This window comes from Camelus bactrianus, chromosome 25 (genome assembly GCF_048773025.1).
Source record: "Camelus bactrianus isolate YW-2024 breed Bactrian camel chromosome 25, ASM4877302v1, whole genome shotgun sequence".
In the NCBI taxonomy this organism is placed as follows: Eukaryota; Metazoa; Chordata; class Mammalia; order Artiodactyla; family Camelidae; genus Camelus; species Camelus bactrianus.
In genome coordinates this window covers 36843727-36857535 of record NC_133563.1, presented here as the reverse complement: position 1 = coordinate 36857535, position 13809 = coordinate 36843727, and the positions used below count along the sequence as shown (strand labels likewise).

The following is a 13809-nucleotide window of genomic DNA, read 5'->3' as shown; positions in this document are numbered from 1 at the left end:
CTACTCCCACCTCGTGCCCAGCCTCGTTTCCTCCCCATCACAGGGTGGGAACCGTGCCGCCCACCTCCCTGGGATGTGGTGAAGTCAATCGCGTTCAGACCGGGAGAGGCCACCCATGAGCCAAGCAGTAGCGCTGCACTCGGCATCGGCTCAGCCCAGGCCCCTCTCAGGGAAGAGCGATTAAGTCTCGCAACAAGCTGGGGAGGGGGGCAGTGTCAGCCCCTGTTTGTAAGGGGGACACAGCCTTGGAAAGGTCATCTGGCCAGCAGAACCAGAGCTGGGGTGTGAACTGGGGGTCAGCTCTACAGCCCTCGAAGCCTCGGCGGTAGGTGGTGGTCAGGGACCGCCCACCGTCTCTGGGGCTTCCCCTGCCGTGACCCTGGCCCCGCACCGTCCTGGCCGTGTCCAGGACGCAGGGGTGGCCTGAACACTGTGGCTGCAAGGACTCCGGGAGCCCAGGCCAGAGCTGGCCAGCCCAGCAGCAGGTCCAGGCCCCGACAGTCCATGGTCCCTGGAGCCTCCTCTCTCATAGCCCTTCCAGACACGAGCCCACCCCTAGGGCCTCCAGCAGCCAAGGATGATGACAAGGGTCCTATGCTGGCAGTCCCAGTCTGCCTTCTGGATCCGGCTGCACCTGCAGCCATGCAACTGGACCATGGCCCAGCGTGCTGGGAGGGCGTCCAGAATCCTCGCTCTCCACGTCTTCCCTGGCACAGAGCATGTGTTAGTTATCTATTGCTTTGTAACAAACTCCGGACTTAGTGACTTAAGACCACACACTTTCACTGCCTCACAGCTGCTTGGGTCGGGCAGCCAAGCATGGGTCAACTGGGTCCTGTGCCTCAGGGGGTCTCATAAGGTGCAGTCAAGGGGTCGGTTGGGGCCAGCTGCCCTCTGCAGGTGTCCGGTGGGAGACAACTGGGAACCAGAGTTAAGGGGCTGGGCCCAAGGCCACACTGTGGACATAAGTACACACGCACACACGTGCTGTGCCCAGAGCACGGTGTCTGCTTCTACAGCACTGTCCCTGGAAAGCTGGCTTGGGTGCTGGAACCATTGTGACCTCAGGGGTGAGGTCAGGGCTGGCTGGAGTGGGGGAGGGGTGACCAGCGATAGGGCTGACCCTCCAGGCATGAGGACAGAGCTGGCTGCATCTCCAAACCACACCCCAGCATGGATGGGCAGCATTCAGAAAAGCCACACAGCCATGCCATGGCTGACAGGACTTCCTCAGCCAGGTACCAGGACCCCAGGCCAGCCCAGGGCCAGGCAGAGGCCCATGGGAGCCCAGGAGGGGACCCCCCGATGCTGTCTCCCAGGAGAGCGCCTCCCTGCAGGGCAGCCAGGGCCTGACCCCCCAGGCCCTGAGCCAAGGAGGGAGGGGTCCTGGAGCCCGTAGCCACTTGGGGGGGGGGGCGGGATTGGGGTTGGGCTCCCCCCCCCAGGCAGCCCTTGACTTGGTGGAAAGGAAGCGGGGGGACAGGGGGGGAAGGAGGGACCCGAATTCCAACGCCGCCTTTGCCATTGCACTACCATGTGGCTGTTGACTGCTGGAGGGGACCAGAGGCATGTGAATGAGTGGACAGATGGACGGACGATGGACAGACTGCCCACCTGCTTCCCTGAACCTCTGCTTCTTTGTCTGCAAAGTGGAGAGGACACAGCAGCTGTGTCCTTGCAGATGCAAGGAACATGCACAAAGGAAGGTTCCTCTTGGCCTTCTGTCCTGTGTCCCCAGTGTCCCAGGTAGACGCAAGGGCAGCTCCCTCTCCTGTGTCCAGTGGCAGGTCAGGTCGGAGGCTGAACGGTGGGCTCCCCCCACTGCCTCCTCAGCCCCCTAGCCTTGGGTGCGCTCCACGGGGACTCGGGCTGGCCAGCTCTCAGGGCTGTCCCTGGGGTGTTCCAAGTCGGGTTCTGGCTTATGGGCCCATCGCTGTGCTGCTCCAGAGGGAGTGGTGCGCGCCTGCCTCTGAGCACAATTACTCCGTCTGCACTGGTTTCTGCCTGCCTGCCAGGCCTGTCTCCCCCTCTGGCGCACCTTGGATCACTTCTAAGGCAAGAAAACGCTCCCCTGCAGCTGTTTGCTAACTGTGTTCCTATCGTTTTTCTGTCTTTAAAAATACATTCAGTTTCGGTCGCCATGGGGCCAGGATGCAGACTCGGGGTGGGACACCGATCTCGGTTGAGGCTGTGACCAACACTGCCCAGCCCGAGTTCCCTCCTGGGCACAGAGGGAGGCCAGGCTCTCCAGGAGCAGCAGGGAAGTGGCTGGCTTTCTGAGAGGCCGTGGGAAGAGGGGGCCTTCCAGGAGGGGTCGAGTGTGCACTGAGCCCCAGCAGAGACCATCCCTGGGATGCAGGCTTTGGAGTCAGACGGATCTGAATGGGAGCTGTCCTGCAGAGGCTGTGTGTCCTGGGACAGGTCACTGAACCTCTCTGTGTCCCAATATCTCATGAGGTTGGCATGAGGACAGCGTGTCCAGGATCAACCTGCGAAGGGCTCAGGAAGCTGGGTCCTGGTGTGGAGGCTGCAGGGGGCAGACCACCAGGATCCTAGTGAACTGGGAGGGCTGGCCCAGGGCTATATGCAGAAGATCAGGGTGGGGCTGAGGCCTGCTTTGGACACATAGCTCTGCCTTTCATTCCACACACACTTGTCGAGCACCTGCTAAGTGCACCAGGCACTGTTCCAGGCGTCAGGGACACAGCTGGAAATGAGATGAAGAGCCCTGCCTCCTAGCTAACATTCCAGTGGGGGAGACAGCCAATATACAACAGACATCACAAAGTAAATTATATGTTACAAGGTGAAAAAAAGGATTTAAAAAGTGGACAGGTTTAGGGGGGTGGAGAGTGCAGGGAGAGGGTCAGGTTGTGATTTTTAAAGAAGTTCATCAAGAAAGAAACAATTGAGCAAAGACTGGAAGGAAGCAAAGGACTAAGCCAAGCAGCTCACTGGAGGAAGGATGTTCCCCAGACCAAAGGAACAGCCTGTGCAAAGGTCCTGAGGTAGAGTGCGCCTGGTGCCCTGAGGAGCAGCAGGAGCTTGCTACAGCTAGGGTGGTGTAAGAAAGTGCAGAAGGAAGTGAGACTGAGTTGGGGAGGCTCATTTTTGTTCATATTTCTTTTGGTCTTATTTTTTAGTTACAGTATTTCTTTTTTATTTACCTACAGTAACATTCACTCTGTTTAGCAAGTTTTGACAAACTTATACAGTCATGTATCCACTACCATAAACAAGATACGGAACAACTCCATCTCCCGCCAAATGCCCCATGCCCTTTTTGTAGGCAACCCTCCAGCCACCCCCAACCCCAGAAAGCACTGATCTGTTTGCTGTCTGTAGAGTTTCACCTTTTCAGAGTGTCGTAAAACTGGGGCAATACAGGACGTGGCTTTGGGGGGCTGGTTTCTTTTGGGGCACATAATACAGTTAAGAACCCTCCACCCGCTCAGTTGATCAGTCATTCATTTCCTGTTGCTACTGAGTACTAGCTCTGTGGCTGTAACACAGCTTGTTTCTGCATTCCCCAGTCAGACATTCGGACTTTTTTCTGTTTGGGGCTATTCTAAAGCCACTGTAAACATACGTGTACAGATTTTTGTGTGAAGTAAGTTGTCAGTAAACGCCCAGGAGTACAATAGCTGAGTCGGAAGGAGGAGGTGGGCTTAACTTTCTAAGAAAGTGACAGACTCCTCTCCACGCTGGCTGCACCAAGTACAATAGCTGAGTCGGAAGGAGGAGGTGGGCTTAACTTTCTAAGAAAGTGTCAGACTCCTCTCCACGCTGGCTGCACCATTCCCATCAGCAGTGACTGCAACGCAGCCACTCTGCAGTCTCCCCAGCGCTGCGCGTTTTCTGCTGCCTCTGATTGTACCCACCCTGGCAGACGTGTGCTGACATCCCACTGTGGTTTTAATTTGTTTCCCTCCTGGGAAACGATGTCGAGCCGTTTTTATGGGCTTGTTTGCCATCTGCTTTCCTCTTTTAGTGGAATGTCTGCTTGAATCCTTCGCCTGTATTTTGTTAGGTTGTTTGTGTTCTGTTTTGTTTTGTTTTGTTTTCTGCGTTATTTGTATATTACAGGAACCGTCCTTTAGCAGATGTGTGATATGCAAATTCTTCCTCCAAGTCCAGGGCTGATCTTTACATTTTTCATAGATGCCTTTCAAAAAGCAGAAGTTCTTAATTCTGATGAATTTATGCATCAAGTTTTTACTTTATAGATAGTGCTTTTGGTGTCACATCCAAGAAATCTTTGTCCAGCTCAACGTCGTGAAGATTCTCTCCTGTATTTTCTTCTACAAGTTTTAGAATTTTAAGTTTTACTTTAAGGCCCATGATCTATTTTGAGTTAATTTGTGTATATAGTGAGGTGTAACCTGGGGTTTATCTTTCCCATGTGTATCATTGCAGCACTGTTTGTTGAACAGACTATCCTTTCTTAATTGAATTGCTTTTGCACCTTTATCAAAAATCAATTGCCTTATATATGTGGGTCTTTTTCAGAACTCTGTTTTGTTCCATTTATTTGTATTTCTGTGCCTTCATCAGTATCACACGGTCTTTATTGCTATAGCTTTATGGGAAATCTTCATATCAATTGTGTCAGTCCCCCAATTTTGTTCTTCTTCAGAATTGTTTGGCTATCTTCATTTCTTTATTTTTCCATATAAATTTTAGAAATGACTTATTGGTTACTATTTTTTTAAAATCCCGCTGGGATTTTGATTGGAATTACGTTGAATATTTACATAAATCTAGAGAAAACAGACATCTTAACAATATCGAGTCTTCCAGTCTGTGAACGTGGTATGTCGCTCTGCTTATTGAAGTCCTGACTTCTTTCATCAATATTTTCTACTTCACATTATATGGGCCTTGCAATTATTTGATAGACTTATACCTAAATATCTCATGACCTTTCATGCTCTTATATATGTCAGCGTTTGTGTTTTAATTCTCAGTTGTTCATTGCTAGTATATAGAAACATGACTGATATTTGTATACTGACTTTAAATTTGCAAATTAGCTGAATTCACTTTTTTAGTTCTAGCAGGTTTTTTTTTTTTTTTTTTTTTTTTTTTAGATTCTTTGGAATTTTCTATTTAGGTAATACTGCCCTCTACAAACATGATACTCCTTTCCAGTCTGTATGCTTTTAATTTATGTCCTTAGCTTTTTCTGTGGACTAAGCAAGCCCTCAGTACAATATCGCATAGGAGTGGTGAGAGCGGACATCTTTGCCTCATTCCCAGGCATGTGGAAGACATTGTCTTTCACCATTAAGTGTGATATTAGCTGCAAGATTTTTCTGCATGCTCTCTGTCAGATTAAGGAAGTTCCCTTAATTCCTGCTTTTATTGTCAATGGATGTTGAATTTTGTCAAATGCTTCTCTGCATCTATTGGGATGGTTGTATGATTTCCTTCTTTCATCTACCAACATGGTGGATTACATTTGCTGATTGATTTTCAAATGTTCAACCAGCCTCGTATTCCTCAGATAAGCCCCACTTGGTCATGATGGATGAACACCTCTGCATCTCTTGGGTTCTTATGTTAAGAAACTTTGTAATGTCTTTGAATGGTTCGGCTGTCAGCGTAATGTTCACCTTGCTGAATAAGCCTTCAGCTTTCTGGAAGATTTCTGTAGTATATATTTTCCTCCTTAAATGCTCTGTAGAGGCCAAGAGTGAAGACTTCTGGGTCTAAAGTTTTCTTTGTGGGTAGATTTTCAACTACAAATTTGATTTTTATCATAAATGTAAGGCTAATCTGGTTATTTTTTCCTTCTAGTTTTTGAAAGATATAATTGACACACAGCACTGCATGAGTTGAAGATGAACAGCACAACGATTTGATAGACATATGTCTTGAAATGATTATAATAAGTTTAGTGAACATCCCTCACCTCATGTAGATACAAAATTAAAGAAATAGAAATCAATGTTTTTTTCCTTGTGATGAGAACTCTTAGAATTTACTCTTTAAACAAACTTTCATCTATGAAGGGCTATTCTGGTTATTTAATTCTTCTTGAGTGAATTTTGGTATTTTATGACTTTGAGAAATTAGAGGGGAGGGTATAGCTCAAATGGTAGAGCACTTGCCTGGCACGTATGAGGTCCTGGGTTCAATCCCCAGTACTTCCTCTAAACCTAATTACCTCCCCACTAAACAAATAAAACAAAACCAAAAAAAAGAGAAGAAATTTGTTCATTCCATCTAAGTTGTCAAATTTATTGCCATAAAGCTGTTCATACTAGTTCCTTATTATTCTTTTATTTTATTGAAGTATAGTCAGTTTATAAGTTGTGTCAATTTCTGGTGGACAGCATACTAGCTCAGTCATACATATACATACATATATTCATTTTCATATTCTTTTCCGTTACAGGTCACAAGATACTGAATATAGTTCCCTGTGCTCTGCAGTAAAAACTTGCTGCTCATCTATGTTATATACAGTAGTTAGTATCTGCACATCTCGAACTTCTTTTAACACCTGCAGGGCCTTTAGTGATGTACCTCCTCTTATTCCTGAGATTGTATCTTCTCTTTTTTCACCCAAATAAGTACTGCTAGAACTTAATCCAGTGTATTCACCTTTTCAAAGAACCAGCGTTTGGTTCCATTGATTTTTCTCTGTCATTTTTCTATTTTCTATTTCATTGACTTCTGTTTTACTTTTTATTATTTCCTTTCATTGGGTTTAATATGCTCTTCTTTTCCTAGCTTTTAAGGTGGAAGCTTAGGTCATTGATTTCAAACCTTTATTCTTTTCTAACACTATAAATTCTAATGTTATGAATTTCCCTCAAAGTACTGCTTTAGCTGCACTTTGATATGTTGTGTTTCCATTTTCCTTCAGTTCAAAATACTTTTTACTTTCTCTTTTGATTTCTTCTTGATCTAAGCATTATTTTAAAATGCGTTTCTTAAACTTCCACGTGCTTGGGGATTTCCACCTTTCTGTTGATTTCTAACTTAATTTCACTGTGTTCAGAGGGATACTTTGTTTTATCTGAATCCTTTTAAACTTACTGAGACTTTTTATGGCTCAGAATATGGTCATTCTTGGTAAATATTCCACGTGCACTTGAAAAGAATGTGTGCTCTTTTGTTGTTAGCTGGAGAGTTCCAAAAACGCCAGTTAGATTACATTGGTTAAGAGTGTTGATCAGGTCTTCTACAGCCTTACTAATTATCTGTCTACTTTATCAAATTTTGAGAGACAGATGTTGAAATCAAGTATGATTGTTGATGTCAGATATTTCTCCTTTTGGTTCTATCTCTTTTGCTTCATGTATTTTGAAGTTCTGTTACAAGGTTCATGAATATTAACAGTCATTTACTCATCTTGATGAATGACCCCTTTATCATTATGAACTGATTTTCTTTATCCCCAAGTTATATTATTTGCCCTAAGACACATTTTGTCTGATATTAATATAGCCATTCTGGGTTCCTTTACATTAATGTTAGCATGCTATATCTTTTCCCATTCTTTTTTTTTTTAATTTATGTCTATTATATTTCTAGTGTGTTTCTTATAGGCAGCATACAATTTGATCTTGCTTATTATTCAGTGTAACACTCTCTGCTATTTGATTGCAGTATTTAAATCATTTACATTTAATGTGATTATTGACATGACTTGGTTTTAATTTACCAACTTGTAATATGTTTTCTCTGCCTCTTCTTTGTTCTGTTTTTCCTTTGTTTTCATTTTCTGTTTTAAAATGTCGCTCCACTGTCACTTGGTTTGCATGGTTTCCGACAAGAACTAATTCTTATTCTTATAACTCTGTTTCTTATCTTTATACCTTTGTATAAAATGTGTCTTTTCTTCTCTGGCTGTTTTTAAGGTTTTCTCTTATCACTGGTTTTAAGCAAATTTATTTCAATGTGACTTTGTGTAGTTTTCTTCATTTTCTTTGGCTTGCGACTCACTGAGTTTCCAGAATCTGTGGATTTATAGTTTTCACTAACTTGGAAACTTCAGATATTATTTCTTCAAATATTTCTCCTGTGAGAACTCAAATTAAACATGCACTATGCCCTGTGAAGTTGTCCCACAGCTCGCTGACGCTCTGTTCCATTTTTTTTTCAGTCTTCCTTCTACTAGTGTTACATGTTTGTACAGTTCCTGTTGTGGCTTCAAGTTCACTTCTTTCTGCTTCCATGATGTCTACTCTGCTGTTAAACTCACCCTGTGTATTCTTATCTTAAACCCAGTATCTTGGGGGGAGCCAAGCTGGCAGAGTAGAGAGACCCACAGCTTGCTCTGTCCCACAGATACACCAGGGATTACATCTACAGCCTCACTGACTCACACAGAACACCTACGGAACTCTGGCAGAGGGCCTCATTTTGAAGTACAGGAGGGTTCTCACAAAGTCCAATAAACAACAAGTTTGTACTGTAGAGCACAGGGAACTATACTCAATATCTTGCAGCAACTCATGGTTAAAAAGAATATGAAAATGAATATATGTATGTTCCTATATGACTGAAGTCTTGTACTGTACACCAGACGTTGACACAACATTGTGAACTGACTATACTTCAGTAAAAATATATTATAAAAAACATTGTATTTTTTTCACCTTTTCTATATTTTACATGTCTTTCCTCAGTGTGCTTATGTTTTAATCTGCCATGTTGAACATACGGAATATGATTATAATACCTTCTCATGTCCTTGCCTACTGATTCTGTCATTTGTGTCATTTGCGTGTTGATTCTGACCCACTGATTTTTCTCCTCAAGGTGAGTCAGACTCTCTTGCTTCCTTTGCATGCCTGGTAAGTTTTGATGCAATGCTAGGCATCGCAAATCTTACCTTTTTGGGTTCTGGATATTGCCATACTTTTTAAATATTTTTGAGCTTTGTTCTGAGATGCAATTAAATTATTTAAAATCAGTTTGGGCCTCTTGAGGTGCGCCTTGGGCCTTTCCAGGGCAGGCCAAAGCACTCTTGCCTAGGGCTGAGTTACTTTTCCCCACTGCTGAGAGAATACCAGTCACAGTGCTCTGACCAATATCCTGTGGATTACGAGGTTTTCCGCTCTGACTGATGAAAACTGAACAATCGTCAGCCTGTGTGAGCTCCAAGGACTGTTCCCTCCTCTCCCTTTGGGCAGTTTCTTTTTGCACGTGCACTGATCAGCATGCAGATATAGGCTTGGGGGGCGGGGGCTCTGAAAAGCCTCCAGAACTTGCATTCCCTCCTGATGCAGCCCTCTCTTATCACTCTTCTGCAAACTCTGGCCATTTTGGCATCCCCAAACTTCCACCTCCATTTCCTTGACTCAAAGAGACCACTGGGTTTTCTTGGGTTCCCTCCTGCTGTGCTGCAAATTAGAAACTTTCCAGGCAGCAGGCGGCGGCAGTGGGAGCTGGCCTTGTTGGTTTCCATCTCTCAGGAGTCACTGTTTGCCCTGCTTGCCATCTAATGTCTGATATTCATGGTTTTGATGGGGGGGGGGTGTTTGTTTCAATTTTCCAGTTATTTAAGGCAGGAGGGTGAATCTGGTCCTTGATACTCCATCTTGGATGGAAACACCAGCGTCATCTTCATCGTATTCAGGATTTGGGGTTCTTCTCTGAGTGCAGCGGGGAACCACAGGAGGATTCCATGTGGCATGATCTGACACACATCTCATATTCCAATGTTAAGAGAGCTCAGCTATTCCTGCTAAGACACCACCTTCTGCTGCACCACATAGTGCACCACGAAATTTGTTGACTCTTTGTTGTTTGTCTTACTCACTGTCACATCGCTAGCACCTAGAAAGAGCGTGCCTCCCCCATGAAAAGCGGGAACTGAGAGCAGACAAGCAAACGAAGTCATGAAGCAGGCAGAGCAAGAGCCCGCCCGCCACAGGGGCTGCGCTGGAGGGGGGTGTGGGAAGGCAGCACCCACATTTACCCCAAATAAAGGACGCCTCCTCTGGGGGCCCTTTATGGCAGTGCACACCATCTGAAGGAATCCTTTCCCCCAAACTAGCAGGAGAGGAGGAGGGAAAGAGGGCATAGGGAGGAAGGAGATGGAAACCAGTTTTAAGGGATCCTACATCCTTCCTTCCTGCCACACATTCCTTCTCAGTGTCTCTCTCACACGAGCATCTGAAGTACCAGGATAGTGGGGCCTGGGGCACAGATGGGGCGTGGTTCTGCACACCCAGCTTCATGGCTCCTGCTCCTGCAGCTCCCCGACCTCCCTTGAGGACCCCCAGCATGATATCTGGGTAGCCAGGGCAGTCTCATGTGTGTTCCTGAAAAGATTGGCTCCTCCAAGTCAATGTGAGAGCTGGAGCAGGGGATGGAACACCCTGAGCCCTCCACATCCCTCCAGCCACGTCTGTCCCACCAACACTTGATGGGAAACCAGGCCCATGGGGGGTGATGCTGCCCACTAAGCAGGGCCCTGGGGCCTCCAGACCCCTGCCCCCTTCTGAGGATTCAGCCAGTCCCTTGAACAGAAGGGTGGGTGTATGGAAAGATGTTGCCAAGTCTCATCCAGACCAGGGTGACTGTCAGCGTCTACTACACCTGCATCAATGAACATACCCAAGGGCACCCAGGTGCATGCACTCAGAACCCCTTTTCCATTTCAGAATCTGCTCCCACGTCTCTGAATCCACGAAGAAGCAGTTTTTCATGAAGGTGCCTCAGGATTCTGCCCGCAAGGACAGAAAGACGCACCCCACCACTATCCTGCTCTGCAAGTCACAGAGCAGCCAGGCTGCCCTGGTGCCCCAGGAGCACAAGACATTCTTGGAGGAAGCATACAATGCAGGTGACCCCTGGCCCCAGGACTTAGGTGGGGCAGGGGCAGGTGGTCCAATTCCAGCCGATCCCATCATGTCCCTCCACCTGAAGGCGTCCTGGGGGTGGGGCCAGAGGAAGTCTACCCTCCGGGGCCTGGGGGGCGTCACCAGAGACTCCTGCCCATCTTCCTTGGCCTCTTCATGCCTCCTGAGGCAAAACCCAGAGCCAAACAGTTCTCTGCCGCAGCTCGCCCTCCGCTCTCCTCCAACATCTTTTCACACCTGAGAACCGCAGTTAAGGCCTGGCACCCTCATCGGGATGCTTTTTCTTTCATTCAAAGGATGCCTTGCCCTCATAATTCCAGGAAAGGTTAAATTACCACCTCCTCTGAGAAGCCAGTCCTGACTGTCCCTCCATCTTATTCAGGGTATATAGCCCCTCCCCTCTCTGTGTGCCCAGGGCCTTTTATGCAACCTTCTCATGGAACTAAAACCCACTGATACAGGCTGGAGGCTCCTTCAGAACAGAGCTGGGCCCTGACTCCCCTTTGAGCCTCCCACACAGCCCTGTGACCACACAGTGAATGGACATCATTAAGTGCTGGGTGGCTGGATGGAGGATGAAGGAATGAATAGACAGAGGGATAGAGTGATGGTTGATTAATTTACGAACAGATAGGTGGATGGATGGATGAATTTTAAAACAGATGAATAAGCAGCACTATTTACAATAGGCAAGACACGGAAGCAACCTAAATGCCCATCGATAGATAAATGGATAAAGAAGATGTGGTGTATATAGAATGGAATAGTATTCAGCCATTAAAGTGAATGAAATATTGCCATTTGCACAAACATGGATGGACCTAGAAATTATCATACTAAGTCAGAAAGAGAAAGAAATATATGATATCACTAATATGTGGAATCTAAAAAGTAATGAACTTATTTATAAGGCAGAAACAGGCTCACAGACATAGAAAACAAACTTATGGTTACCAAAGAGGTGGGGGGGGAATAAATTAAGAGTATGAGATAAACAGACACACACTACTATATACATAACAGATAAACATCAAGGATTTGCTGTACAGCACAGGGAACTATATTCAATATCTTGTAATAGCCTGTAACAGAAAAGAATCTGAAAAATATATGTGTATGACTGAATCACTTTGCTATATACCTGAAACTAACACAACTTTGTAATCAACTATAGTTCAGTTTCTTTAAATGGCTGAATAGTGGGTAGATGGATGGGTGGCTGGATGGATAAATTTATTACTGGATGGATTGATGGATGAGCCTAAGGATGGGCAGGCAGTTACATAGACAGATGGACTGATGGACAGACGGACATACGGGTGAACGTGTGGGTGGATGGACAAAGGAGCGATGGATAGGTGGATGACAGATGAATGGATAAACGTTCAGATGAAAAGGAGATTGAGTCAATGAGCGAGTGGAAACATGCACGAGTGAGCATGGATGTATTCCCTGCACGCATTCCCGCTTCTCATCCTCTCTGGAGCCCCACAAGGACCACCTGAGCAGCCAGGAGGCCCAGGATTTCTTAATGTGTTCAGGTCCGCAGTCCTCATTTTCAGATCACTCTTTCCCTTCCCAGCCCCACCCGTTCCTTGCCCACCCAGCCCGGCTGGCACAATGTGACCTTCCCACAGCACACCTACCTCACACTTCCTTGCCATCCACTTTAGCCATCTGCTTCAAGATGCTCCGGGACCTGAACGGCTCAGACCCCCTCCGCCGGAAGTCCATCATCAAGAAAATCACGCACATGGCTCACGAGGCCCCCAGCCTGGTGCTGGGGACCATCCACGACTACTTTGTAGACAACCCGGAGGTGGGAGCTGCTTGGGCCATCGGGGCAGGCACGGGGGTTGGCGGGCTGGATTCCAAAGTGGGCTCCAATCTTGTTCCTCCAGGCAGCAGCTCTGTGCTTCGGGGCCAGTCAGTCTCCTCATAGGTCCAGTGAGCCAAGGGGGAGGGAGAAAAGTGGGCCAACACGTGTTGACCGTCCTCTGATGGCCTCATGATAAGATGTGACCCCAGAGATGAGGAAACCAAGGCTTAGGGAAGGGAAGTGATTGCTTCAAGTCACAGAGGGGTGGATGGTTGGGGGGATGACTGGGGGAAAGTGCTGTCTGGTTTTTTAATGAATGAGTGAGTGAATGAATGAATGAATGAACGAATGAACAGGTGGAATGCTTTTAAAATCCCATAGCAGTTCCCTGAAGATAGGGACAAAGTTTTATCCATCCATCTCTGCAAAACCTAGCTCAGGGCCTGCACATCGTAGGCACTCACTACGTGGGCCTGCACATCGTAGGCGCTCACTACGTGGGCCTGCACGTCGTAGGTGCTCACTACGTGGGCCTGCACATTGTAGGTGTTCACTACATGGCTGTTGGGTGATGGCCAAATGCATCCACACTCCCCGCTGGCCCCCTCACTGTCCCCCACCGATGCTTCCCCTGGCAACTCCCCTTGTGGTTAGACGTGACAGATCCCTGAGCCTCTGTCCTCTGCCACCCACAGATCTCCACACGGCACAAGCTCCGACTGCTCCACGTCCTGGAGAGCGTCATTGAAGCCAGCGACTTCATGGAGGAGACCTGGGAGACCACCTTCATGCAGCTGGCCCTGGAGAACATGACCAAGTCTACGGTGGGCCCCCCCGACCCCTACCCCCACCCCCTGCCCCAGCAAAGAGGCCGCTCCCCCAAGGGCTTCCGAGGACGCAGGCAGCCGCCCCACGGGACACAAATAACGCCAGGAGTGCCCAGCCTTCTGGTGGACCTAGCAATTCTGACCCTCTTCTCATTGTGTTATCATGAGCCCCTTCAGAGGGACAACCCCATGCACCCACTTTACAGATGAGAAAGGGGACGCTCAGAGAGCACATTGCTGGTCTAAGGCCGCAGAGCCTGTAGGTGGAAGAGGCAGCGTCGGCTGCATTCAGAGCCCTTTCCCACGCAAGTCCCTGCCTGGATGTGGGCTCTGGGTTCCC

The 13809-nt window shown here is 47.3% G+C and overlaps 1 protein-coding gene across 1 annotated transcript in view; it reads left to right on the top strand.

The window, feature by feature from the left end:
• The first annotated feature begins 1173 nt into the window (after positions 1-1173).
• Positions 1174-13809, top strand: part of LOC105077890 (maestro heat-like repeat family member 5) — a 62529-nt gene continuing 49893 nt past the window's right edge. Inside the window, exons 1-4 of the mRNA XM_074352922.1 lie at positions 1174-1238; positions 10626-10807; positions 12497-12642; positions 13338-13466. Of these exons, the coding sequence (XP_074209023.1) occupies positions 1174-1238; positions 10626-10807; positions 12497-12642; positions 13338-13466 (522 nt within the window). The remainder of the gene's footprint in view (positions 1239-10625; positions 10808-12496; positions 12643-13337; positions 13467-13809) is intronic.